The sequence below is a fragment of the Bactrocera oleae genome, chromosome 2, assembly GCF_042242935.1.
Source record: "Bactrocera oleae isolate idBacOlea1 chromosome 2, idBacOlea1, whole genome shotgun sequence".
Lineage (NCBI taxonomy): Eukaryota > Metazoa > Arthropoda > Insecta > Diptera > Tephritidae > Bactrocera > Bactrocera oleae.
Genome location: NC_091536.1, coordinates 82,404,774 through 82,431,584, shown reverse-complemented (window position 1 = coordinate 82,431,584; position 26,811 = coordinate 82,404,774). Strand labels below are relative to the sequence as shown.

The 26,811-nt window shown below is 34.2% G+C and overlaps 3 protein-coding genes and 1 long non-coding RNA gene across 7 annotated transcripts; 3 read left to right on the top strand and 1 right to left on the bottom strand.

The window, feature by feature from the left end:
• Positions 1 to 581: 581 nt before the first annotated feature.
• On the bottom strand, positions 582 to 26,259 carry ChAT (Choline acetyltransferase). Of its 4 annotated transcripts, none has more exons than XR_011394929.1 (11): positions 25,735 to 26,259; positions 21,921 to 22,000; positions 19,473 to 19,664; positions 10,836 to 11,008; positions 9,973 to 10,776; positions 9,765 to 9,887; positions 9,607 to 9,664; positions 9,387 to 9,530; positions 9,120 to 9,323; positions 6,579 to 6,819; positions 6,198 to 6,334 (listed from the first exon to the last, which is right to left on the bottom strand). XR_011394929.1 is itself a non-coding variant. In XM_014243416.3 (10 exons), exons 1-10 carry the CDS (start codon positions 26,135 to 26,137, stop codon positions 6,119 to 6,121), a joined length of 2,397 nt encoding a protein of 798 aa, XP_014098891.3. In that variant the 5' UTR covers positions 26,138 to 26,255; the 3' UTR covers positions 582 to 6,118. The 4 variants fall into 4 exon arrangements, 2 of the variants coding, with proteins under 2 accessions (XP_014098891.3, XP_014098893.3); XR_011394930.1 differs by having other exon boundaries at positions 6,579 to 6,786; XM_014243416.3 differs by lacking the exon at positions 6,579 to 6,819 and having other exon boundaries at positions 582 to 6,334; positions 25,735 to 26,255.
• On the top strand, positions 3,527 to 9,124 carry LOC118680663 (uncharacterized). The gene is made up of 4 exons (XR_004976285.2): positions 3,527 to 3,639; positions 7,453 to 7,570; positions 7,629 to 7,719; positions 8,776 to 9,124. It is a non-coding gene; the product is annotated as an uncharacterized lncRNA (long non-coding RNA).
• Positions 14,093 to 15,297, top strand: LOC106623801 (proteoglycan 4). The gene is made up of 2 exons (XM_014243419.3): positions 14,093 to 14,251; positions 14,408 to 15,297. Exons 1-2 carry the CDS (start codon positions 14,152 to 14,154, stop codon positions 15,169 to 15,171), a joined length of 864 nt encoding a protein of 287 aa, XP_014098894.2. The 5' UTR covers positions 14,093 to 14,151; the 3' UTR covers positions 15,172 to 15,297.
• Positions 17,652 to 18,663, top strand: LOC106623802 (peritrophin-55). Its single transcript, XM_014243420.3, has 2 exons — positions 17,652 to 17,811; positions 17,945 to 18,663. Exons 1-2 carry the CDS (start codon positions 17,802 to 17,804, stop codon positions 18,574 to 18,576), a joined length of 642 nt encoding a protein of 213 aa, XP_014098895.2. The 5' UTR covers positions 17,652 to 17,801; the 3' UTR covers positions 18,577 to 18,663.
• Positions 26,260 to 26,811: the final 552 nt, after the last annotated feature.

Here is a 26,811-nt window from a genome sequence, read left to right as displayed (position 1 = left end):
CCAATCGCAAATGAAGAGCTCGAGTTGCCACGAGAATCTAGAGTGACGCTTGCGCAACTTCGTTGTGGATACCGTAGCAGGTTTAACTCCTACCTTTTCTGACACTAACCAGCTGTTTGCATGTCCAACGAACCCCACTCATCTAACACCTTTCTCCGTATGGTTCGACATCGTCGAAGCAGCGCGTTTCCTGGGCCTCCCGTTAGATGACATCGACGACAACCAAACTATATTTGATGTGCTTGCTATAGAGGGCATCCTTAACCCAATTTAATCAGATTGAGAGCGGTAGGTATTTTCTGCTCTACTTTCCAGCTCTTGCAATACTGAGATTGATACATCTAGTGAATTGGCAGGGATTGATATTAGCCCTCTTAAGATATTTGTGGTAAGCTGAAAACGTTTCGTCGATATATGGTGGTCTGCAGATCCATATCTACATACGAATTCTGAGCGTCACAAAGGACCAGCATTTGCAGCTGTCCAAGTGGGATCTTTCGTTGCTTTTGAGACGTGGATCACAAGATAACCTAACCTAACCTAAATACTTTTGAAAAATATAAAATTAATAATCAAAAAAGTTTCTGTTTTGTAGATACATATTTTATTCAGGTTACACAAAACACATTCATATATGTAAATATGTATTTATATACGTAAGAGGGTCAATATTAAACAATTGAATGAAACACAACAAATCAAATGGAAATGCGTGCAACATGATACATACATAATAACATTATTTCCATAAATGTTTTTGGATAGTATGGGGTGCTTTACACACGCCCTAATAATTAAGAAATAATATTAATTATTAGCATATTTAAACTTTCAACTCTTAACAAATCAACACAATACTATATCATAGGTAATAATAGTTTCGACTAGTTTTTCATAATTTATGTGCCTGCTTACACATCCTAATTCACTACGAGCAAGCAATAACAATAAACACAATAACAAAGAAGTTCGTATGATCATTTTCTATGGTTTTCAGTTTCTGTACACATATGAGTACATATGTAAAAAAATTGGCATTTATGTATATGATTTATTTTTTTTGATTGTATATATGTATTTATTATAATTGTTCTACTTACATACAAGTATGTATTTTTATGTATGTATTAGTATTTTCTATATAAACTAAATTTTATGTCATGTTTGAGTATTCGCATCTTACATACATATAACTATGCATATAACTGAAAATGTGCTTGATAACCGCACTTTTTGTAATCTCGATAGAACGCTTTTTCTCGAAATTTGTAAGTTAATATACCGTAATATTGCATGTTATAAGTTTATTTATTTTAATAGTGTTCCGATTATATGGTTACACTCATCTCAAAATATTTGAGGTATCGCAATGAAATGGGTGGGCATAGTTTATTAAGGGGCACACCTAGTGCGAAATTTTAAAAATAACATACTAAAATTTTAAATCGATATCTCAAATAGTTTTTGAGTTACAGTCATTTAAAGAGTAAACCCTCAGTTCAACCAGCTGCAACAGTTCATCTTTAAACACGTTTTTCTCGAAACAGCATTTTTCGAATTTGCTGCAGTGATAACTCGAAGAAAAATGATTCGACTATCAAGATATTTTTTTCTGCCTGTTTTGTATATAATTCTACATTGTATAATTCCTATCGCTTTTTCGATCTGATCAAAAATTTGTGGTAAAATTCAACTTTTTTTAAAAACGCTGTAATTTTGTCAATTTTTGATTTTCCTTTGATCGTTTTTTTTTTTGTACGGAAAATATTTACTAGTTTAACGAGATTTTTTTATTTTTAGATTTCATGCACAGGGAAGGCCGGAATCACTGCAGCAATGAAGGACTTTTTTTTGCGCCGTCGGAGATCTCGTATAACTCAAAAAGTATTTAATTTTTTTCAAAATTTCGCAGTGTATTCTTGAAACATGTAAAAATATACTCAGAAAATTTCAAAACAATCGATATTTGTTTTTTAAAACAAGAAAACACGATAAGTTCAGTTGCACCGAAGCTAAAATACCCTTTACAAATATAAAAAATTTGATTGGTCAGTTTGTCTGGCCGCTATATGCTATAGTAGTCCGATTTCAACAATTTACTCGAAGTTTATTAGCATTGATTTAGACAATATTCCATGTCGAATTTCGCGAATATATCTTGTCCAATAAAAAAGTTTTCCATACAAGTACTTGATTTCATGCTACTCATTTATATATATTTTTTATAGGATCTCCGACGTTTCCTTCTGGGTGTTACAAAATTTTTGGAAAATTTTATACATTTACGGTTGACAATTTGCCGAACGAATATCTAACTAATACATAACTGGGAATATTTCAAAAACTTTTAGTTCTGGCTAATCTCCAGATTATATATTAGCTCTTGCTTAATTGCTTTACTTTACAACACTTTGATTCGAATCAGATATTCTTTAATTCTCTCATTTGCGTTGTATTTGAATTTATTACCCGGTGTTTTCTCTTTGCGAGTAGATTACAAAAAGTACGGCTATAATATCCCCATAGTAAATTGTTTTACTAAAAAATCTCTGGTGAACAAATTATATACATATATATGTGTTATGTAATTCTAACATGATAAATTACAGTTTTGCATGACGAACTTATATAACAACTTATATAACAATCTGCCATTGAGTTTTCATTCCGCTAGCTCATTAACAAGTTCGCTTTCCACGTTTTAATAGAGGAATTAACATAAATTAGGAGTTATTAAGCAACTTAGATATTTTTCATGCTTTAAGCCCCACTTGCGTCCACCTGATGGCGGTCCGTTTTGTTTATTTTTACTGCAGGGTTATTATATGCACATATATAAAAAAAAATTGCATTTGCTTTGCGTAAATATACATAAATACACATACAAACACATGTGTATATATAGTGTCTATAGATGACCTATGTATAACAATAAAATTTATATAATTTTCAGCAACAACAGCAATACGTATACGCATTTTAACATAAACTTTCATTATTACAATATTATATTTTTCATAGTTTTCAAATTCAACAATTTTCAAGTTCATCAACTACATACACATTACAACAATCTACCAATATAACTGCTAAATGTATAAACACATTTTTTCTTTAAATAATTTTTTTCGCTGCATATTCTAAAAGCTTCTTTTTTGTATTATACATATATAAATGTATTAGTATATCTGTCACATACATAATTGTATGCTGATATGTATTGGTTCACTTCAAGTCTATAACAATTTGGATATGTGTGTATATACATATGTACTTATTATGTACATACGCTAGTAGTCGTCATGTTACATATATATATTTCTAAAACTGCGAAATATCTTAAATTTAATGTAAGGAGTTGATATTTACCTGTGGTGAAGTTACACATATATATAGTATAGTATAGTATAGTAGTGTTGAACTTTAAATCAACCTAAATTATTTCAGGTTTTTTTCGCAGGGTATGTATGCGATAAACGATAACGAAGCAGAAAATCTTTGTAGTGTGCTTTTAGATGCTTAACTTAGCAAGTGTGCCGCATGGATGCTAATAAAATACCCTACTCTACAATACGTGTAAATTTGAAGGCCCAATGCTATTCTACCAGCATTGAAAACTAAATATATAGGGAGGAAAAGGTGCGATATTAATTATAGAATATGAATAAAAAATTTCGTCATTTAAACAGCTTCCTTAACTTAGTAAGAAATATATAATATACTATAATTAAAATGTTCTTTTTACGAAAAGATGTATTACATGAAAAACACTAAAGAAAATGTTTTGTGCTGAACAAACTTTGGCCTTTGGTGAGAACTCTAGCCTTGCCTTAGAGTACTAACCTTAATTGGAATACTAAAAAAATTTTGTTAAAAAGAAAAAATTAAAAAATTTGGTCAAATCATTGCTATCTAATGGGAGAAAATAGTGTTTGTTTAATTTACCGTGCAGGAGCGCTACAAAAGATACTGATATCCAAAAAAAACAGCGTGAAAATTCGTGAAATTGTGTTCGTTGACAGTAAAATGAAATGGAGTAAATCATTGGCATCTCAACATAATAGTCGGCCAGCAAGGTTTTATCCATTATTTTACTGAGATTCACGTGGTATTATCTTCATCTACTACTGCGAAGATATTAAAACAATCGATAAATAGTATTCCTGTGCGGGGTTAGATCGATAGAACGTCGAGATCAAAGTTAGTCGAAAATGTTACCTCGATGGTAATTTAGTATTCTCTTAGCCTTTGCACTTATCTGCCAAAAGTCAAATAATACTGATGTTTCGGGTTGCGTTTCTTCTCATCCATTCATACACTACATATGTATAATACATAACTAAATATGCACATTACTGCTAACAAGCCTTAAACAATTTGTGCCTAATATACAGTTTAAAAACATCTGCTTAGTTTGGTATGTATGTATGTATATGTGCAAATGTGTGTTTGTATATTTATATATTTTTTTACTTGTACGTTTAATTGACTCTAGGTTAGTATTATATGCTACCTATTTTTTTGACAGATAACTGAATCATTTCCTTTAATAAATACTCAAGTTTCTTCACGTAATCATTCGCTACTTTTGGTGGAACCTATTGAAGTATATATATAATACATACAATATATAATACTTTGCTGATAAAAAGTTAGATTGCAGTAACGACTGAGACACACTTTTTTTCTGCGAAATTACTTTCGAAATAGAGAACTTATTGAAAAGCAGTTAATGCTTTTTGCGATCTAAATTGCAACCGCGTTCGTACTCACGTTGTTTTTGCCTCGATTTGCTTTAATGCTTCTACTTTCGCCTGATTATATAAACTTCTTTTGAGCCATTGGTAAAATACTTTCAGAGAATATTGATGCATTATTGCCAATACGAATTTAGATATACATACAAATTTCTTTTTCTATAACCAAAGAAGCAGTTAGAGCTAACAAAATGTTTTAAACAGCAGATAGGTGCGAACACTGCCAGTGCTCTTGACCCGAATTGGTTCGGAACTGGTGAGAACTGGTAAGATCATATCGAATGTAAAATGAAACTTAGGGGGTGAGCAAGCCTGTCGAAGTTTTCGTCGAACACAATGCTGTTTTGTTTTTTATTCTAGCTTGGAGCTTTATGTTCTCTTTAAGGTATAAAGTTGTTAATAGTATAGTATTGTACTGTGATAAATTTAGAAAATCGAAAACATCGCGTTTTGCGGGCCTATTTATTTATATATACATAGTCTAAATTCATGAATACAGGATTCGGTTGCTTGTGGATTATAGCAATAAAGACTTACACCACACTAGCCTAAGCTTTTCATATTCTACTGTTATGCTGATGAATGGTGTTCAAATAGAGTTTTCTACTTTGGTGATTAACGGCATAACTACATGTGGTGTATTCATTTGTATGTATTTATTTGTATATATTTAGTATAATTTGGTTGAACCGATGTTTTAACACTCTGAGTATTATTTAGTCGTTGAGTTTCCTAGTAAATCAGTTATGTAACATGCAACTGAGCTGGTGAAAACCTTTTCTTTCTATACTCAGCTATAATATGCTTATATAAATGTAGATCTATAGATAGATCAACTGCATATAATGTACCATAAATAAACTTAATTTATTTCTTTTATTTAATGGTGGTGCTCTTTTTTATTTGCAAATGTTTCCAAAGGCAATAATTTGCTACTAATTTTTCTTCAACGAAAATAGTTGTTACTTGTGCATACACATACACATATAATTGAGATTTGTTAAGTCTCACTCTTTCCTACGATAGATATACATATATATAATATTTATATTTTAATATTTTTTCAACTAACAATAAGATTTTCAACAATTTCATAAATTTCTCTAGTACATACATACATATAGAGGTATATTATATATGTATGTGTTTATGTATATATAACACATTATATTTAGGTATAATACGAGTACAATTAACTAATTTCAACGCAGTTCATTATAATGTTAAGGTACGCTTGCTGATATGTATAAGTATATTTGTTACTTTGTTGCTTGCTTTTTTACGGTTGTCTTGGTATATTAGCTGTTTACCAACAATCTACCTGTAAGTTGTTGTTGGCACGACTCTTTGTCGCTTATGCCTCATTTTGTTTGGTCTGTTTCATCTTTCATCAGATCCTTCATCATGTCCAGCGATTCCTTTAGCGATTTGGCAAAGCGAGTGGTGCTTGTATCCTCGCAGGAATAAAATGCCGATATACAAAATGTAATATCATCGGCATGTGGATTGTAGGAGCAGCCATAGCCACGTGGCGTCACTGCGCCATAACCCATAAAAGCGTCCGATTTTGTAGCCACCTGTTAATTATTTGGAAGTATGGTGAATTTGTATTTATAGCAAACTCGCGTTTACTTAAGATACACATATACATATATATATACAAGTATATAATATATATATATATCCTGCGAGTATACATATGTATAAGTGTATATATAATTATATTCTACGAGTATATGAATATCTATGGTATATATGCAGTTATAAATATATGCATAGAAAGGCATGTGCAAAATTTGTATGTGGTGACAAAAAACTTACACTGTCTTATAACTATTTCTATATTGCAATTACATAATAGATAAGTAGAGGCGTGTGGCTTCCATATTGTCGAGTGCGCTGTGCCTTAGCATAATTTTAATGGTGCATAGTGAACAAATAAAACAGTGCAGTGCTGCTCGGTGCGGTGCAATCGACATATATACACACATGTGTAGTTTTTTAGATTCGTGTGTCCTTGAGTGTGAAACTGAAATACCAAGGTACGGCTGTACTCAAGAAACTGTGCATAGTAATAAAATGAGATCAGTGCTTATGCCAAGCTGTGTTACAATTTGCAAGTACAGGTAAAAATTGTTTAAATATAAAACACATATGTACATCTAGCAGAGGGGACAAGAAAAACTGACCGATTTACTTGAAATTTTCAGGGAAATAAAAAAATGGTCCATTAAAAAAAAAATTTTTTTTTACTTATCACTAGTTCATAGAATCGCGCCATTATTGCAGATTGATAACCTTTGTTTGTTCATTTCAGATGACTAGGAGGGTTGAAATCGTGGGTATGCTCATGTGGCAATTTTTTGAGAGCCCCCACTTCTACAGCTGCCAGTTTTATAAATAAAAATTTTTTTTTAAATTTTTTTCTGTACTCTTGTAACATTAATAAATAACAGATAAAAAAATCGATAATAAAAATATTGATTGTCTTTTTTTACGACACTTTAAAAATTACCTAAAATTTATGTCTCTAGACTAGAATACCCCCTTAAAGGGCATACCAGGCGTAAAAGTAAAATAAATATGTATATATTTTTCTTTTTTTTTGCATATTTCGATGGACATATAGAATAGAACTTTACAAACACCATAATACAATTTTGCATGAATATTTCAAATAGTTTTTTTATTATAGGCTAAAGTACAGCCGCTCAATTCAATCAGCTCTTTCAGTTTATCTATGAATGCGTATTTCTCGAAGCAGCATTTTTGGAATTTGCCGCAGGGATGCCTAAAAACGCCTTACCTTTAGGGTAAAAATCAACTTTTCTTACTCGCCACAATTATGTCAATTTAGATTTTCGACCGTAGGTCATTGTACGGACAATATCTTCTAGTTTGAAGAAGCCTAACGTCCACGGAGGAGGTATCGGAGATCGCGTATAAATATAAATATATATTCGTAAGTCTCATGTGATATAATAGTTTTTATTTTTTTTTTGATCCAAAAATCGACTTCTTTAAGTCTGCTTCTTAAGTAGTGAGCCTAAGGTTTAATTAAATTATGTTATTTTCTCGCAGTGTACTAAATGGGTGGTAAAGCGTAGGACTTACAATTTGGCTACACTTGGATATCGACGTCCAATCGAAACCATAACGCAAAGCAATATTGTTTGTTTTACTGATACCTTAGCGGTAATCGACGAAAATAATTCCATATAAATTCTAGTAAAATATTGCCTAAAACGTTGCGGGCCGACTGTTTTGTTTTCGAGCGCTTTGGATAGTCTCTAGCGGGTAATAATCATGCAGCTTACTGCCGATTGGACTCAAATGTGTAATGATATATCTTCATATATTTCATTCATTGCCAGAAATGGGCGCAGAAACGGCTACTTATTAGATGCTATCAATTCGAAATTGTGCTTTGAATCGATGCCGTATAGATCGATGTTCAAAAATCACATAACTTATCATAACTTTCATTTGTAAAATTCATTAATGATTGACATCTCAAGAGAATACATGGCCTAAGTATTCTCTTGAGATGTCAATGATGTCGATGCACCCGATCCATTTATTTTACTATATATTTGATGCTTCCTGGCGTTATGACGTAATCCAGCAAACCCGTACCTGTCAAATTTCAAATTTGCTTTAACATTTATCAAGCCAAAAGCCTAAAATTTTTCTACCCACGTAGTATATGGAGCTTGAGAGCTCCTATTACAACTTTCATCCATATTTTAGTTATAATTTTGATTTATAGTTATAATAGTATAACAAATTTTTATATTTTCAAGTTAGTCTGACCACTTTTTATTGTGGATTGTGCTTAGCAAGTTTTTCTTGTCCACCCACAATGTATATAAAATAACAAACATTTACATATAATATATGTATATGAAAAGTGTTTTAAATGTAGAAATTAAATGAAAAATTTTCTAGTATCACATACATAATCTAGTTGCATATGATGTTTTTCGGAACTACTAATAAAATCTACTTTGCTTATTAGATTCGAAGAGTGGTGGAAATTCCTGCTGATGATGAGATTACTTTGGTCAATTTAAAGAGAGTTTTCAACAACTGATCTCTTGAAATAAAAAGAAGGCTCCTGACTAAATTTAATGGTATTCAGATGTAATTGGTGATCTTTTTTTGTAGCAGACTTAAAGACTTAAATAAATTTTTTTTAAATAACTGCTTCTATAAATGTTTGTATAACAAAAAACAAAGCAGAAAAAAAATGTGTTCTAAGCGAAAAAGTTTTGTAAATATTTTGGTGAGGCATTAAATAGGTGCAATTCTGGTGTGAACAAAAGCAATGAGATTAGTTAAAAACATTAAAAGTAATCATACCTGACTTGTGCTCAACAAGAAAATATTGGCAGTTTGAAATGTTTCATGGTTAAAAAGTTCGTGAACCTGACCGTTATTAAATTCCTTACTGGCCTCACGTAAGCCCAACAATGGTATATCGATGCCATGTCCTAGTATATTTTGAACCATAATTTCAGTTTGACGGTTACAGGCAATGCGGAAAAGTTCTTTGAGCTTATCTTTCTATTTAAAGAATAAAAACAAAGAAATGAGAGAAGTTTTTCTTAAGGAGATTTCAGTGCTTACATTATAAATGCTAAATTTGACTTTACGCGCATCGTCATCCTCGCCCTCGCTCTCCAATGGCACATTTGCGCCTTCGCCTTGACACATGGCTGTGGCCCATTCGAGTGCCTCTTTGTGGGAAGCTCGAATGCAATCAACTCGACCCTTAAGGAAAACAATTTAAAATTAGTCATAAATATTTATATCTATATGCATATAATCATAGTATGTGTCTGCATACCAACAAGAATCGCCTAGTGGAAGCACTCTCGTAAGTGGCTACGCAATGACCATACAATCTGTTTTAAATAAAGAAACATAATTTAGAAGAAATATATATTTATGTATGTATTATTTGCGGATAGTAAAATTAATTGTTATTGGTAATTTTACTCTTACTTGAAATAGGATAACTGTAACATTAGCTGCAAGAAGGCATCCGGACTGCACTTGCATTGTTTGATGAAGTTTTTGCCATAACCTTTGTAACGGTACACATACAAATCGAAGTCCCCGATCGCCCTGTAATCATTATTATGTCATGAGTATAAGCATTATGTATTCCACAATATATATAACTCTTCTCGACTTGCGCCAGTACACTTACTTGTCGACTGCGACGGCGGCCTGTTTAATACGTTCATCCATTTGAGGTGTTATGACCCATGGTATTCGTTCGGGTGTTGGGTCCGACGGTACACTATTGCATGCCGATTGCTTTTCCTCTAAATTTTTATAGATTTTTTCTATGACATTCACAATGGCATCGCCCTCTGAAAAGGAATGCTCGTAGTTAATACCCCAAGTACCGTCGGTGCAGATGATTATTTGTAGGACTTTATCGAACCACCGATTGGCGGAATTGTAACCGCTACCGCCGCCATGTATCATTTCGTGCAACATATTCGTGTCATCGCGATCACCAACTAAATAACCTGTTGGTGTGGCGCCAGTGAATGTGTAAGCATTGAAAGTATTCGGCAGCGGTTCGTCGATACATAGCATGCATAGAGCTTTCTCAATCAACAAAATACTATTCTGATTGACTTCATTCTCCAGCAGTAAATCACGATTTGTGGCCCAACGTGTACGCTCCTCGGCAGTAAGTAGGCCCACCATTGGTGGTTTAGTTGGCAAACATGGTGCATCGCTGAGTACATATAAGATATTTGAAGCGATTTCAGTCTCCGATATTCTGCCGCGACTACTGGTTTTCAAATTAATACAATACATCTGGTTGCGACACACCACAATAACATGTTCGTCACTTTTCTCGCCGCGCTCTACTATGTACTGTGTGTCCCGTTCCAAACCCGGTCTGCGGCATGAACCCAGCGGTCGATAGTATTGTGCCATGCATAGTGGTTGATTCTTCTCACGCGAACCCGCACGATCGATGGTTAAATTGCCGCTATCCGTTCATTTTTCAATGTGTTAATGCTTAATATATAAACATATATTGGTATATACCTGTCCAGTAGTTCCTTATGCTTCATGATGCCGCTCAATAGGAGTGCTGCAAAGCGTGCCACGTCATGCACCGTTGTAAAACGGACCGGTGGCATTGGCATGCCGGGATTTGAGTTGATTGGCAAAGGCAAACGAACATCCATGTACATGTCATTTAGCCAATAATTGTAAGCCTGCAAAAGAACGAACCAATTTCTAGTAGGTTTAATGCACATTATAGCTAATAGTACCAGAGTTTAGTGATAACAGTAACCGAGGATTATTTAAAATCCCTGCGAATCTACCCCTAGCAGCTTAATATTGAATATGCATGACCAGAAAGTTTCCGGTAATTGTTCCTTCTGAAGCGATACACATATGCTACCTGTTTTTCCAATCATCGAAACATGCCTTGCCGGGTCCGGGATCGCCTTCAGCTCCCTCTGCGAATTTTCTGTTACGGCCTCAATAGAGTCGAAACGGAGTGCTAACTTAAGTTTTGGAAAGAAATAAGTCACATGGGACCAAATCGGGTAAATACGGTGGTTGATCGATAGTATTGAACGAGACAGACGGTCAATAAAGAGTATTACTTGAGCGTTTTGAGGCGTTTGCGTGAAAACATCCGTCGTAAACGGCCGGATTTGTGGGCCAACAATTTCCGGAAACTTTCTGGTCTTAATATTATATACATAGTTAACGTTGATAACATTACGTCAAGTGTTATAAAGTATGTGTAATCGGTTCTTACATAGTCCTATACAGTAAGTAAGTAAGTCGTACAGTAAGAGAGATAACCCATGCAAGTCCTCAGAGTTTATATAAAACATGTTTAAAAAAAATTTGTTTTGTGTGATTGTTCAGGTGTGTTAGCTAGAAAATTATGTACAGCGTCCAAATTTAAACGGGGTACTCAGTTCGTTTTTTCAACAACGATAGAATTCTCCCCGAGTCTCCGTTTTCCTGCCGTTACCGTTACTAGGATGAACGCTACATAATCATGTTTCATTCTTTTTGTTACCAACGCCAGTACGAATTGTTAAATTGCTAATTTGTTTTGACAGGAGAACGACATGATGTGAAGTAATCTTAGGTACCGAATCATTGAAAAAAATAAGTCTGTGATAACTAGTAAATAATTGCAATATTGTATATATGTTCCATATTCAACACGGTACAATTACTTTCCGTGTTAACTTAATTTTGTTGATTTTAATGTGCACCGGAATCTGATAAGAAAAGTTGGTGTTGAGTTGAAGACACATAGATAAATATTTATGTTTGAAATATATAATACTTTTGGAAAGAACTTCCTCGGTACGGGACAAATATTTCATTTGCGGTAGTATGAAAAGGTTTTCAATTGTGATGGTTCATCAATAAGTAAAAATCTGTCTTTGAAAATGTCATTAGAGAATTTCTAATTGCCGTAATTTAAACCGATAATTTTACGAATATTACACATACTGCTTGTTCACAAACACTCAAAAATAAAACACAATGTCATTGATCTTCGTAATGACTACCACTGTTCTCTTCTGATACTAAAATAGATTGATGTTCCGATAAAATATTTTGTTGTTAAATGGGTTTTTTCAACCAGGCAGACATTCAGAATCGCGTTCATTCAGAAATAGGTGTTGAAATTTAAGAGATAAATATAATTTGAAATCAAAATATTTACAGTAAATTTGTATGCCACATGTTTTAGAAAGTGGTAAAATAATGCTTTAGATTTATCTTGTCATTTTCTAATTTATTTAATTATCAATTTTCAAAGTATGCATTAATATTTGAATTAGTCAGTTTGATTTCGTCACATGTATTATAAGGACATAAGTAGCTAAAAATATGGCTGAAAAGTACCTGGTCTGACCGTGAGCTCACACGCAAAAATTCGTCCCCTTGTCGTTCTCAAGCTGTTAATCTCAAAATGATGTTACCTCTGATATTTTTGTTTACAATGGCAAAAGTGAATTTCATGTTTTGACAAAATACTGTTTCCTGGTGACTAAAAACACAGTTGATGCAAAAAAAATGGCTTGTTATTTATTAAGTACTGTTTTGCTGAATTTTGTTATAAATTAAAATTGAACGACCCCTATCAGTCATCTACATATGTTTAATTGCGCGAGTCCAGCTGTCGTACTAACGTAGACAGTTGTGTATATTATGGAATACTATAAACTCTTAATATTGTAATTGGTAGAACTGTCAAATTGCGGAATTTGCTCAGGAACAGTTGACTATATTAGTTCTCTTTAATAACAATACTGTATCAGTGACATATTCAATGCAAGCGTAACGACAATTGTAATCAACTAGCATACAGGATTGTTAGTTAACATCATTGGTATCTCAAAGGAATGCAAAGGTTATACTATAATTCACAAATTTTTGGAAATCAAAAATTTTTGCGCGCGTTGGGTACCGCGTTTAATAAACATCGCAGTTAGTTTGTCAAAAGACTAATAAATTTAAGGAATTGCGTTATGAACTAGTCCTCCATCCACCGTATTTGTCGAAATTGACACTCAAGATTTTACTTAAATGAGGAGGCCAGGATGTAAACAAACGCATATTTTGAAGGTCTAAAAGCTGTACACTAGCGAACTGGTATCGTAATGTTGGAGAACCGTTTAAAAAAAATTAAATTAAATTAAAAGATGGATACTATATCTAAGAATAAAGCAACATTTTCATTCAAAAAACGTTCTTTTATTATTAGGCCAATACTTTTTAGTCCATATATGTACATATACGTAGTACTCGTATGTATGTATTGAAAGCAATGTGAAGTTAACTTTCCCAAGATATGCCTGGGACTTACTCGTTACAGTTTCGTTTCTTTAATACGGTTATTAAAGTCATATCAATATAGGATCAGAGGTTGTTCTAACCCATTTTTTAAGGTACAGAATATTCAGCTGCTTCCCATGCCAAATTGCATGCATGATCAGTCCGTAAGTCGTATTCACCTAAATGAATATTTTTTATCTGAAAAGTTGTTTTTCGAATTTCAATTAAATATTTGTTTCAGTTGTAATTTTTCCTTTAGTTTGGGTGTGTCCTATTCTGTATCACACATAACGTGTTTGCAACCTAGGCGGACCCTTTTTTGATAATCAAATATATTTTTACGAGAGCTGTAACTAGCAAAGGAATTGTGGGGTGTGTAGTGGAATTTGTTAAAAAAATGAATGATAGCGGAAAGATAAAATTGACAAATTTTCTGATACAGTTAAAATCAATCAGATCGTTATCTATATAGCAATATTTTCGGTCAGGAAATAATAACTGCGACAAGAAAAAAGAAACAAAAATGTCACTATAAATAATGAGATCACTTGTAAAAATCAAGCACTTCAAAAATTGGGTTCGTTCGGAACACAGCAACAGAAGTAAACTAACGCATCACAAAGAGCCAGAAATGAGAGGTAGGCTGTCAGTTAAGTTTCAATATAGGATATGATACAAAAAAAAACCTAAAAGTTAAAATAAATAAGAAAAGGATTCAAAACTATACTTTTAAGAATTTCACAACAACTTTAAAAACAACGGTTATAAATAATAAAATCTTTTCATTATACTAGGACTCACGCTGATCGTAACGACCCTTTGCCTGGCAGCTGTGGCACAAGGCTTCATAGATTATGAATTGATATGTTCTAAGGAAGAGATCGGCATACGTTGGCCAAGCTACTACAGCAGCTCGGATTACTATGTGTGCAATCGGATTGGAGGTAAACAAATTAAGATGACCTGTGGACAAGGAGAACTTTTCACGTTTGTACTACAATCGTGTACATCACCCGGACGGTATATTCCCGCACCACCAATTAATATTTTACCAACAAGTTCACCAAAACAAGAACTCACAATCAATGCTATGTCACTACCTGTGCCATTATACCACACCGATAATCAACCGCCAATAATTTCGGCTCCACAACAGCTTCCCGTTATAACTGGTGAAAATCCTAAGCCATTAAACTTTGAGCCACCATATGGTGATCATACAAATGAAAGTGAAAACCCTAGCGAAATTAAAGAGGAACCAATGAAGCATTCGTTACCTAGCAAGTTGAAACCATCTAACGAACAATCTAATGGTGTCACTGTGCCATTACCACCTACACCAGAACCAACACCACCAGTCGTCAAGAAACCCGTCAAGCCACAATCTAAACTGCCGGTTAAGAAACAGCCCGCCCCACCTATTAAAAAACAGTCCACAACAGATAATAAGAAGAAACCAGTTAAACCATCAGAAAAAAAAGCGCCACAAAAAACTGAGCCAAAAACGCAAAAAAAACCACCAACGCCGAAGAAGCCACCAACACAACGTAAAGAGTAGGATACGATAAAATATGTACCTATAACGGTTCAATTTAATTTTCATTATAACTTCATGTATACAGATAGTTAAATAAGCGGAATTTCAATACTACATAAATATTATATAATAAACTGATTAACCGCATTTCGAGAGTATAACTTTTATTATACGAGTAATGGATTCTTGATCTGCTTCTTCTAAATAAAATATTTCATATGTTATGCCCGCACTGTATTGGAAGTACGATACAGTGTAAGTGAAGTATTCTCACCTTAATATATTCAAAGTTACTATCAAGACTATAAAGCAGGTGTATTCAAAATTTTTTCGCAGTTTTTACTTTTTGCATTCGACCTTTACTTCGGTAGATAAATTTAGATGTGTCGTTTCTAAAAAAAATCATCTTTCCTCTCAAACATTTATCCATTTAGCACTCATAGCACTAGTTCATGGGGTTTTATAAATAAGTTCATTTTGTAAATATATGTACCATATGCGTATAGTATAAAGGATATGACAGAATGGTAGAAAACAAATTGTTTGTACATAACTTGTGAAATATTTGAGCTATCTTAACAAGTCTTAATGAAATCATTGCGCTGTCATCTGTTGCTATATCTATATCATCCAACAATGTTACTGTTGAATGATACTTTCAATATAAAGCGCTTTTGATATTCATTTAACTTTTAGTAGGCAACTCAAGCAAGGTGGCAACTCTTTTCCAAAAAATGTTTAAATCATACCACACTTTCTCATAGATCCCTATACAGAATTTGAGGACTACTGTTTATGTTAGTTAGTTGGCTATAAAAATGGATATCATCCACCAAGTATATGTGCCTTTTTTCATCACTATATATAAATTATAATGATTTATGCTCAAATGCTAATTAGCTAGTGTAAATCATGTTCCGATATAAATCAAGGTTTGTGCAAGATATTACACACACTTTATTTTGTTAAGATATCTCACATACTGACCAATATACATATGGTGTAAGGTCAATGAAAATCATTGTGTTAGGTATGTGGAGACTGGAGGAAATAATGAACCAAATAATTGTCCAATATTTTCGGCATAAAGTGGGACATTGGCCGTTGGTTCTTTTATTCGAGGCTTGAAAATATTTAGTCCGATTTGGACCATTTTTTGTTGAGAGTTGAAGGCACCACTCGTGCGAATTTTTATGCTCATATGAGTTATCTATTAAAAGTGAGACGAGTTAAAATCCGGATAATTGCCTGTCCATCCGTCTGTCTGTGGAAACTGTAACTTGAGTAAATATTGAAATATTGTAATGAAACTTGGTGCACATGTTCCTTGGCAAAAAGGTGATGCCGTGTAAGTGAGCGTAAATGGTCCACTGCTATGCCCACAAAACGCCATTGAACAAAAACCTTTAAATTGCCATAATCAAGCCGCAAATTAAGATATAAAACAGGGGATCAAAGTAGCAAGAAGCACCTGCGGGATGAAAATTTTTAAAAAATGAGTTTGGCTTCGCCCTTTAAAAGATTTAATGTACATATCTCCTAAACCACTTAAGGTGCTACAACCAAATTCGTTCATGACACATCTCTTAAGCACCGACACTGTAAAAATGGATAAAATCGGGTGATCATTCCGCCTACTCTCCATATAACGGTTCTGTTAAATACTACTAAAAGCATGATAAATCAATAAATAAATACTTTATAGGAAACTCATATTTCAGGACCTACTTGACCGATATCTACCAAATTTGGTATGTATCTTCACACTCCTATGTTTCAATAGGCGAAATCGGACTGCAACCACGCATAGTTCTCATATAACACAATTTTAAAATCAACTTTTAACCTTTCACTTTCCTTTATGCAAACAAGCATCAGTCAAATTTTGCACGAATGCCCTTGCGGTGCGCTACCTTTAGTCCCCATATACCTAATAGAAATATTTTCGAACTACCTGCTGACTTTATATCGTCAAAATTGGCAAATAAGTATGGACAAATAGATATTCGGAATTCTATTGTTCTCGTTATCCTAAATCTATGTCTGTTTAAATCTATGTTTCCAATAAAATCTCGACTAGGGAGTCGGCTCCTTTTGGCACCATTCGACAATTTCAATATCATGTTCTCAGCGAATTATATAAAGTCAGCCGGTAGTTCGAAACTTCTTCTATTAGGTATATGGGGGCTAAAGGAATTATTGACCCGATACAATTCAGACTTCTATGCTTAAAAAATCAATTAATATTTCGATGTACCTTTGTTGCTTCCGGATTTTTGTCATCTGACGAATTTCACGAATTTCACGAATTTCACATAGTACATGTTAATATCACTTCAACTTCTGATAAGCAGAGTAATTACGAAATTCGTACTCATGCTGTGATAAGGAATAATACAAACATACGTACATACTTAGCAAGAATCTGTAGAAGATTAGTTTTAATAAAGAAATGTTGAAATCAGTTTCTGAATGGGAAATGTCAATTGCCGCTCAATTACAAGCTTTGGTATTAACAAGACTTAACAAGCTGATTAAATTACTTGTATGTCGCATGATTCTTATGCGGAATGAATTCGCATATAAACGGATTGAACGGGTAACAGAAATCAGTGTCTCCATCACAGTGCGTACAGTACAACTACGACAACATGAAGTCAGGTGAGTTGAGTTGAGAATATTTTCCAGTTTCCATTTTATTTAATGCTCAAAAATATAGGCTTTATAATTGCAATTATTGACTTAATTCATATTTCATATAGAGTTATGTATACGAAATTTCATACATTTTCAGTAATTGGAGTTATTTGCGTCATATTAGCGGCACAATGCGTAACTGCAGCATGCCCTAGTCTAAAGACCTTCACTACGGAACTGAAGCCGGCTTGTGATATAAAAGACATTTACATAAAATGGCCCAATTATGCGAATCAAAGCACTTACTATACCTGCTTTGGCGTGGGAAATCCAGTCTTGACACCATGCCAAAGTGGTAACTATTTTACTTATGTATATCAACAATGCAATGCATGCAACGAGTATATACCGCCTCCGCCATGTGAAAATCTCAAAACACAAAATACTCCCATTTGCGTTGCAATTGGTAGTGATGGTTCTGGTGGTAATAGTAGCAGCGCAGCAACTACAACAACAATAGGCTATCCAACACCATACTATCCAAGTACGCAAAGCATAACAACAACAACAAGAACCACAACAATCAGGACAACAAGGACACCTGCTAATGCAACTACCACAACGACTACAAGCCCAACTACAAACTCATCAGGTGTTCCGACCCCACCAAATGCCAGCACTACATACCCTGGACCACCATCTCCAGTAACTTCCGCCCCAAATGTACCTACACCTCCAACACCAGCAGCAACACCACCAGTGATTGATTTAACTCCTCCTGATGCATAAGCACCAAAATTATTTAAAATTCAATATTAAAAAAATGTTAAATCTTGTATTTTAGAAAGAAAGTAATAAATGCTGTCTCATTTTGAATAGATTGCTTTGTTATTTACTATTTCATTATCACCACAACGCATACAGACGGATATAGTTAAAACGACTCAGCTCGTCACGATGATCATTTATACTTATATATTATTTAATACCTTCTGGGTGTTACAAACTTCGTGGTAAACTTAATATACCCTGTTAAAATAAAAATAAAAATAAACTGGTAAATACGGTGTAATGTCAGCCAGTGGGACAGAAATCATTATATTGGGTAAATGTAGGGCAGAAAAAAGTCTCGAGCATTTGTGACACAAAATAAGATTACTTTAAAAAACCGTGCACACGATACGATATAAAACCATGTGGAAGGATGGAAATGCATTAAACTATTACACTGCGCTTTTAAAACAACATCTTCTCCTTTCCACTGTGAACTCTGAGCCTTAAAGTTGGTGGGCTTGACAATTGTCCGATTATGCATATTGCTGCGATTTACAAGCAATACTAAACCTCCTAGGAATGCCAAATCTCTGCAAGATATCTAAGTGTTTACTAAAACTTTCACTTGAGCGATTCGACGGATCAACTGTCAGACAAGACTCTGAATATTAAGTCGTTCTGCTATCCAGAATATCTTGATATACAAGTATGTATAAGCTGTTTCAAACAGCCGGTTTGGAACAAAACTATTATGTGCTTGTTATAGCCTGTTGTATTAAGTTTTCTTAGAAATATATCATATATACGGGAACTAGTTTATATGTATTAATATGTAAAGTTGGGTAGGTGAAAAATAATTTTTCGCTAATTAAGGATATTCCAACTTAACATATCATATAGTATGAGCTCACCCAATTATCCTCAGCTTCACGCTTATCCATTAAATATTGATGACATTTTTGGCCAATACCATCTGGACCTGAAAATTTTTTAACTAAAAGTTTCGTACATTCGAGTTTTGCCGGTGTCGTGAAAGCTTCTATGGCAAGTATGTAATTAGCCATGGTCTCCTCCAACGGTGGGACTGGTACTTTTGGTAGTGCCTACAATTAAAAATATTAAACAGAAAAATCATCGTTAGAAATGTAAATACTATAGAAACAAGTAAAAAAATATACAATTTTAATCAGAATAATAGGCGGTTTTTCAGTATATCATGACATCTTTTTTTGAATGAGATTCCTAAAAGTTTGCGCAAATATTAAATGATATGTTGGTCAAAATTGTATAGGTATATAAAATTATTGATACTAAAATGGGTACGAATAAGGTTGAAATTTAATCATACTAGTAACTACCCCTAGCCCTCATAAATTGATTGAATTTATGTCCATCTCTCCTCAGCATGTCTTAAATGTTTAAGTTTGGCAAAGTGATTGTCAACTCAAAATCAACTCAAAGGAATGTATTAAAATAAATTGGCTAAAGGAGATGGCGGAAGACATAAAATAGAAATCTAAAATTGGGAGAATTTTTGGCTAGCCAAAGAAACTTGTAAATTTGTTCAGTATTTGCATTACTAATTATATTAAACAGGATTACTGGTGTATTTTTTAAGCGTTGGCGTTGAAGGTACATATTTGTTTTTCGTGACATGTTGTAGCGTGTTTGTTTAGGACCAATCAAATATACCACTCGACGTTCAAATTCCCTATTTGTATATATGGTGAGTCAGAATCAGTAATTACGTTCAACGGCGAACACGACTTTGTTTTTAGTGGTGTTTAGGATCAAACCAATTGTGATAATTTCCGTTTTTAAACTTCGCCGTTTTTCGAAGTTAGACTTCAAAATCGAAATATTTGCATTCGAATTTCGTAATTGAGGTTAATGAAAACATTATTACTAATCACAGTATACCTATAAGTAACTACTGTCATTATGTATAATATTTTTCGGTGAAGTTTATATGACAGATGTTATAAGGTTTCAAATTTGGGCCAATATCTTTTTTATACATATAAAATTTATAAATTTTTTCGAAGCTCCGATTTTGATTTTAGAGTATATATTGTTTTCTTTAAAAAAAACATTTTTGAAAAAATCAATTTCATTGTTTAACGTACGAGTTGTTGTCATCAAGGTCGAAACTCTGAATGTAGTCTCGTCGATTATCTCTACATTGGAGCTAAACCTCTTTATCGCAAGCAATTTTTTGAAATCTAAAAACATGAAAAGTTCGATGTGTAGACATCCGGAGAATACGGTGGATGCAGAACAATGCGAAGTGCAATTCATACGATTTTGCTATCATTATACCCTGACCAAGGTTTTAAGTTTGCCACGATCCTTCTAACACCCAAAAAGAAGTTGGATACCCTATAAGATATATATGTATATAAATGATCAGCGTGACGAGCTGAGTCGATTTAGCCATGCCGGTCTATCTGTGCATCTGTACACACACGAGTCTCTCAGTTTTTAAGATACCGGTCTGAAATTTTGATGCTTGTCAAACTATTTGTCAAGGTATATTCACGAAATATGGCATAGATTAATATCCAAGAGAACGGTAGAATAATCGAACAAATTGTTCAGATCGAACCAATATAGATATAGCTGCCATTCAAACTGACCGATCAAAATCAGAATTAAGATTGGATTTTGACGCAGTTATATAGACACCTATTAATGAGTTCTCCCTTTTAAAGATAGTCGTTGAAAATTATTTCGTGTTGATGCCAAATTACAGTCGCTAAACCTTTGGTGGATGACTGCTGCGACTTTCTACGCATTGGAACCAGTTCATCACGGAAAGTCTGCTCGTGTCTAGTATGTATATTGTTGTTTTTATAAAAGATAATCTTGTATCTAACATTTTTATCTGATTTAGTACTCATTGATGTTAAGAGCTGCACCATTTTGAGACTTTTTTTACACGAGAAATACGTCCGGAGATATGCCATGGTCTTTCATAATTTTTTTGGTAGTGGCTATGTGTTTTACTAGTCCGATTCGAACAATACGTATCGAGATTATAGCGTTGTCATAGATCCGTCCGTCCGAATTTTGTGTTAAATAAAACATTACAAGATTTGGATTTGGATCGGTCAGTTGTCATGACAGCTTTATCCTGTAGTGATTCGATAGCGACGATTCCGACAACTGAGTAGATTCTCGGATAGAAATAAAAGTGTGCAAAATTGCAGATCAATGTCTTAGATACTGAGGGACATGGCTGAATAAATTCCGTGTTCGTTCTCCTTCTGGGTGTTACAAATTTTGTCGCTGTGACTAAACGAATCAAACGCATTTATGACCAATATTTATAAAATATATTACTGTTTATTAACACTTACGCAGGGAAAGCCAAATTCGTCGACCGACTCTGCAGTGGAAAGCCATTTTTTCGGTATTGAGAGAAGCGAATCGCGCCATCCTGAAAGCAGAAAAATAAGTAAAAAAGCGATTTAATTATATTTTATAGACCATTATAATACATCAATAATATAGAGGGAGTTAGGAAGAGATTAGAAGTTTTGAACATTGAAGTCAAGTCTATTTCTACTTATTATTTTGTATTACGTTGAAATTACTACATATATACAAATACTCTGAACATATATGTATTATATATATGTATTATAAAATATTACATATTTATTTGATTAAATCCTGATGTTAGTAGCAAAGTTGTAAACTTTCATAGCGGTATGTCGTAGCTACACAGCATGATATCTGGCTTTAGACGTCATTTTGACATCTTATTAAAAATCTTAAATCAACACTGGTTATGACGACTATCTAACATAGAAACGGTGATTTTAATGTTCACGTGAGTGATTGAAGCGAACCGGACTACCGAGTATATGCGCAAGGGTATGGTATATATGTACACATATATCTATAAACGATGTGCGTAAAAATACAAATTTTACATTTTGTGAAATACGAAGTTAAAATTCTATTATGTATTCAAAAGTCGAGCTAATGTTAAAGAAAACAGGAAATACTACCACATCCTAAGGGTCGACTTCGTTTAAAAACAGCTCGTTTTTGGGTTCCACTGTCAAATGACTTCGTTGACAATTAGCCTATCTCATTTTCAAAGTTATTATAAATATCTGTTGGCGTTTTCATTCGCATCAAAACAAATATTTCGTATGAACTAAATAATCATATGTCAACAGTTTCCTAGACCTTTGCTTTGTGGATGTTCTTGGCGTGTGAGTTGAGGTTAAATTTTAATATATTTATGCTTCTTAGAAGAATAATTTGAAAGATTACAGTGAAAATTAGGTTAGTAAGACATCATTTGGATTGGTTACAGATACAGGCTTATTATAATAAATTAATTTCGCGAGTACTTACGGAATCCTGATTAACGAAAAAATAATGTTTTCTTAAATTTTTCTTCCAAAACCATTTGTACGTCTGTGAAATTTAATACAAATCTTAGTTCCATATTTCATACCGTTTAAGAATTTATTCAAACATTTTCATAATTGTAAATACGAGTATAATCGAAAAACATAAATAATATACATGCGTATAGATATGTACCTAAGATAATAGATTATCTACCTATTGTAATAATTTTATTGCTGAAATTGCTTCCCTTCGTCGAATGCTAAACTGATCCCTGATCAGTTTTAAAGGAGTACAACAATGAAGTCAAATTAAATGCAATTTATTATCCTTTTTTACCAACCTAACCAAGACAACGAGGGCATCACTAACACAATAGAGTCACGTGGCCGCAATTTGAGCACACGCCACACTCCATACACCTCCCCAACCTGTACTCGTTCTTAGTTCTTTTGCTATTGTTACAAATATAAACCGACAACTGACAACTGCCAAGCGTCTAGCGACTGCCACAACTTGTACTTGTATCCAATGGAAGAGCATTGGCAGCGTTAGAACCCTCGTTATCTGATCTTTTTTTGCCACACCCCTTGGTACCGTACCGATTCGTTCCGTGTTAGCCTCTGTTTTGATAGTAAATTAATGTTTGGAGTTACCGGTTGGTTACAGTGCGTTGATGGGTGCATGTAATGCGCCATAAGACAGCATTGACAACAACATTACCAACAATATTAACAATCCAAACAACGACAACAAAATAGCAAAGAAAGACAAAAACACGAATAAAACTGCCACAATTCCAAGTATACATAGCGAAGCTTATGGTGTTGTGTGGGGTAGTAAATTCAAATTAAGTAATTAATATTGTAGATGGTCAACGGAATGGGAGGGCCGTGTACATATACCAGCGGAGATGTAAATGGGATAAATTGCGGCTGCTTAATTTCAGCCAATAACTGACGAATTATATTATTTAGTTTATTCGTGCTTTGCTAACGTTAGGGGGGCTGAAACTGATCGGAACTAACCTTTTGAAATCCTTATACGTTTTACAAAAGTAGAGAACATTAACTGTTCACAGTTTTTCATAGAATGTTATACCTATTTCTGTACTTGAAGGCTTTTAAAAGATCAGTTTTAAGGTTGTGAAAGTTATGAGGCAAAAATGTAATATCTATCTAAGAGTTTCGACCAATTGGTTAGCTTTCTCTCTTTAATGAAGTGTTTGATGGATTTTTAAAATGTTGTAGGGTGTTCAGTAGGTAAATGGTTTTTGCACTATTTTATTATTCTGATTCACGAGAGTGATCAAATTTGAGCGAGACTAACAAAAATATTTATAATTTTCACATCTTTTAACACAAAATATGCTCCTTTTGAGCCAATACAATGCTTAATCGAGTTGTTCATATACTTGTTATAAGCTTCGGCCTGATGAATGTAGGGTCCTCAGCTACGATGTTCATCATCTCTTTTGTGACTTCTACTCGACTTCGTTTTTGCGAATGATTCAAGTCTTTTGACACGAGTCACGCTTCATATCCAAAACATTAACCAAAATGTGTTGAGTCGATCCATAAGAGATGTTAAGATTCTCTGCTATCTCCCTATATGACATCAACACGACGATTTTCAAGCACTGCCTCTTTAACTCTTTCTATATTATCATTGGTTTTTGCTGTATAATATTACTGCTTAAAAATATTTGTCTAATACAGATGGAAAATATTTTGGCCATCTAATAAATGTATCGCAAATTTCATTAGAACTTTAAGTAAAGCGGTGTAATGAGTAATTAGGTGTCAATAATTCAGGCAACTACACACATTAACACATACAAACATACACACATTTCTGAGGTATGTAAATGGTTGTCTGGAAAATCTAATTATGCCAGGTATGCCTCGCTATATCCCATACCCAATCATCCCATTAGCCGGCAAGCAGCAAGCGGCAAGCGGCAGGCGGTTCGACACATGTAATAAAATGCTTGAATAAACCGACTAACATGATTAAGCGGCAAAAATCACGCTTGCTTGCTGGCTGTATCTGCTGACTCGCCTGTCACTGCGTACACTACCACACAAACAACTGTGTGCCATTTAAATGACAAGCAACGGCTGCCGTCTGTCACACTAAACGATAAAAATGTAATCCTTACGAGAAATATTGCTTTGCTTTAACTGCTTCTAATTTAACAAGAGTCAAAGCGATGAGAATATACGCGCCCAGGTTCGCCCTATTGTGTTCGTTGCAGCTAACCACAGACCATAGCAAACAATAAAGAACCAGCACAAATGAAGGAAAAGAATTTAAATGGCAAAACAAATCCCTGTCACACAAAAAGCGAGTCCAATAAAAGACCCGCAGCTTCAAATAGCAACAGCAAAAGCGACAACATTGGCATCGCCAACAACATCAGCAGCAACAGCAACAGTACCAGCTACTAGCAGTTGGTAAACGGCAACCGCAGTCACCAGCACGCAACATCGGGCTGAACCCCAAAATATGTCAAAGTGCTCGGCGGGTGGGCTGCTGCCACATGCCAAGTTCACGCTCACGCCACCACTTCGCAATGCAGCAACCCCATTGCCAAGATGCCAATTGCTCGACTGGTGCTGGCGCTGGTGTTGTTCTTGTTGACTTAGTTGTGGGTGCTACTAGGGTCATGCCATTGTCAATGCGTAGCGCACGATTCTTTTGTTGGTCGTATTTTTTGAAGTTTTCCAGCTTTTCGTTGCCGCTGAACGTGAGTTTCGACTACACATTCATTGTTTCATTCATTCAGTTAACGTATTTTCTTACCTACAGTTGCCTGTATTCCGTCGTAGTTGCACAGGGGTACGATAAACGGGGCGCGAGAGAGTTCGGCACGCACACAAAAATTGAGCCGTAAATCCATTGCGGATTTGGCGTACAATAATGTTGAGCGCAGACTTTGCCGTCCCGCAAATGGCTGCGCCAACACTTGGTGAGCTTCCGCATTATTGTTGCGTATGCTGCTAAATCTTTTATTTGTGTTGTTGCTTTTGTTCCGCATTTCTTTCTGAATTGGCTTTGTACTATTTGGGGTTTCCTTGTTAGCAGCCGTCAATGAAATTCTAAACTTACGTATGAAGAATGTTCCTTTAACTTTGAGTTGATTGTGTTGCGTATGCTGGAGCCGACGTAAATAGCTTCGTCCAATTGCTTGCAGAACATTAGACATTTCAGCGACAGAGAATGAGATTTGCCGATTTATTACAGAGCCTTCAAAATGTTTCCCCGAGCGTTGACATTAATTTGTTACAAAGAAAATGAAAAAATTTATATATAGAAAACGAAAGCTTTCAGATATGAGTAGATTTTGAATACTCAGTGTAGTAAACAGGTTGAATTCATACACAACCAATTTGAAATCTGTGTTCGAAGTTAATCTCAAAGTTAGTAATTTTGTAAAGTTTAAAAAAAAAACATTCACTAACCGATAGATTCTTCCGGTATGTAAGTTCTCAGTTTCACCTGAAAATCAGGATGTTTCATTTGCGTATCTTTGCAAAAATCTGATGTTTCAATATAAATAGTTGCTTTATTGAAAAGTTGGGCGTAAGAAAGCTTGACCGTAAGTAACCGCATTCAAGCAATTATTAGGTTTAATATGCTGCCAAAAAAGAATATTTTTGTTTTGTGACATTTTTGATCAGGATGCTTAGAAAAAGCTTGCAGAACACATGGTTGAATACAAAATTTTCACTTTCGCACTCAAACACTCATTTTAGTTAGAGTTTATCATTTGCCGCCCTTAAATCATAATTGAGATATCCATCAATCTCATGTTATTCAAAGAGCTAACTATAGAAATCTTACTGTTGCAGACACTGCCTGATTAGAAAACAGTCACAC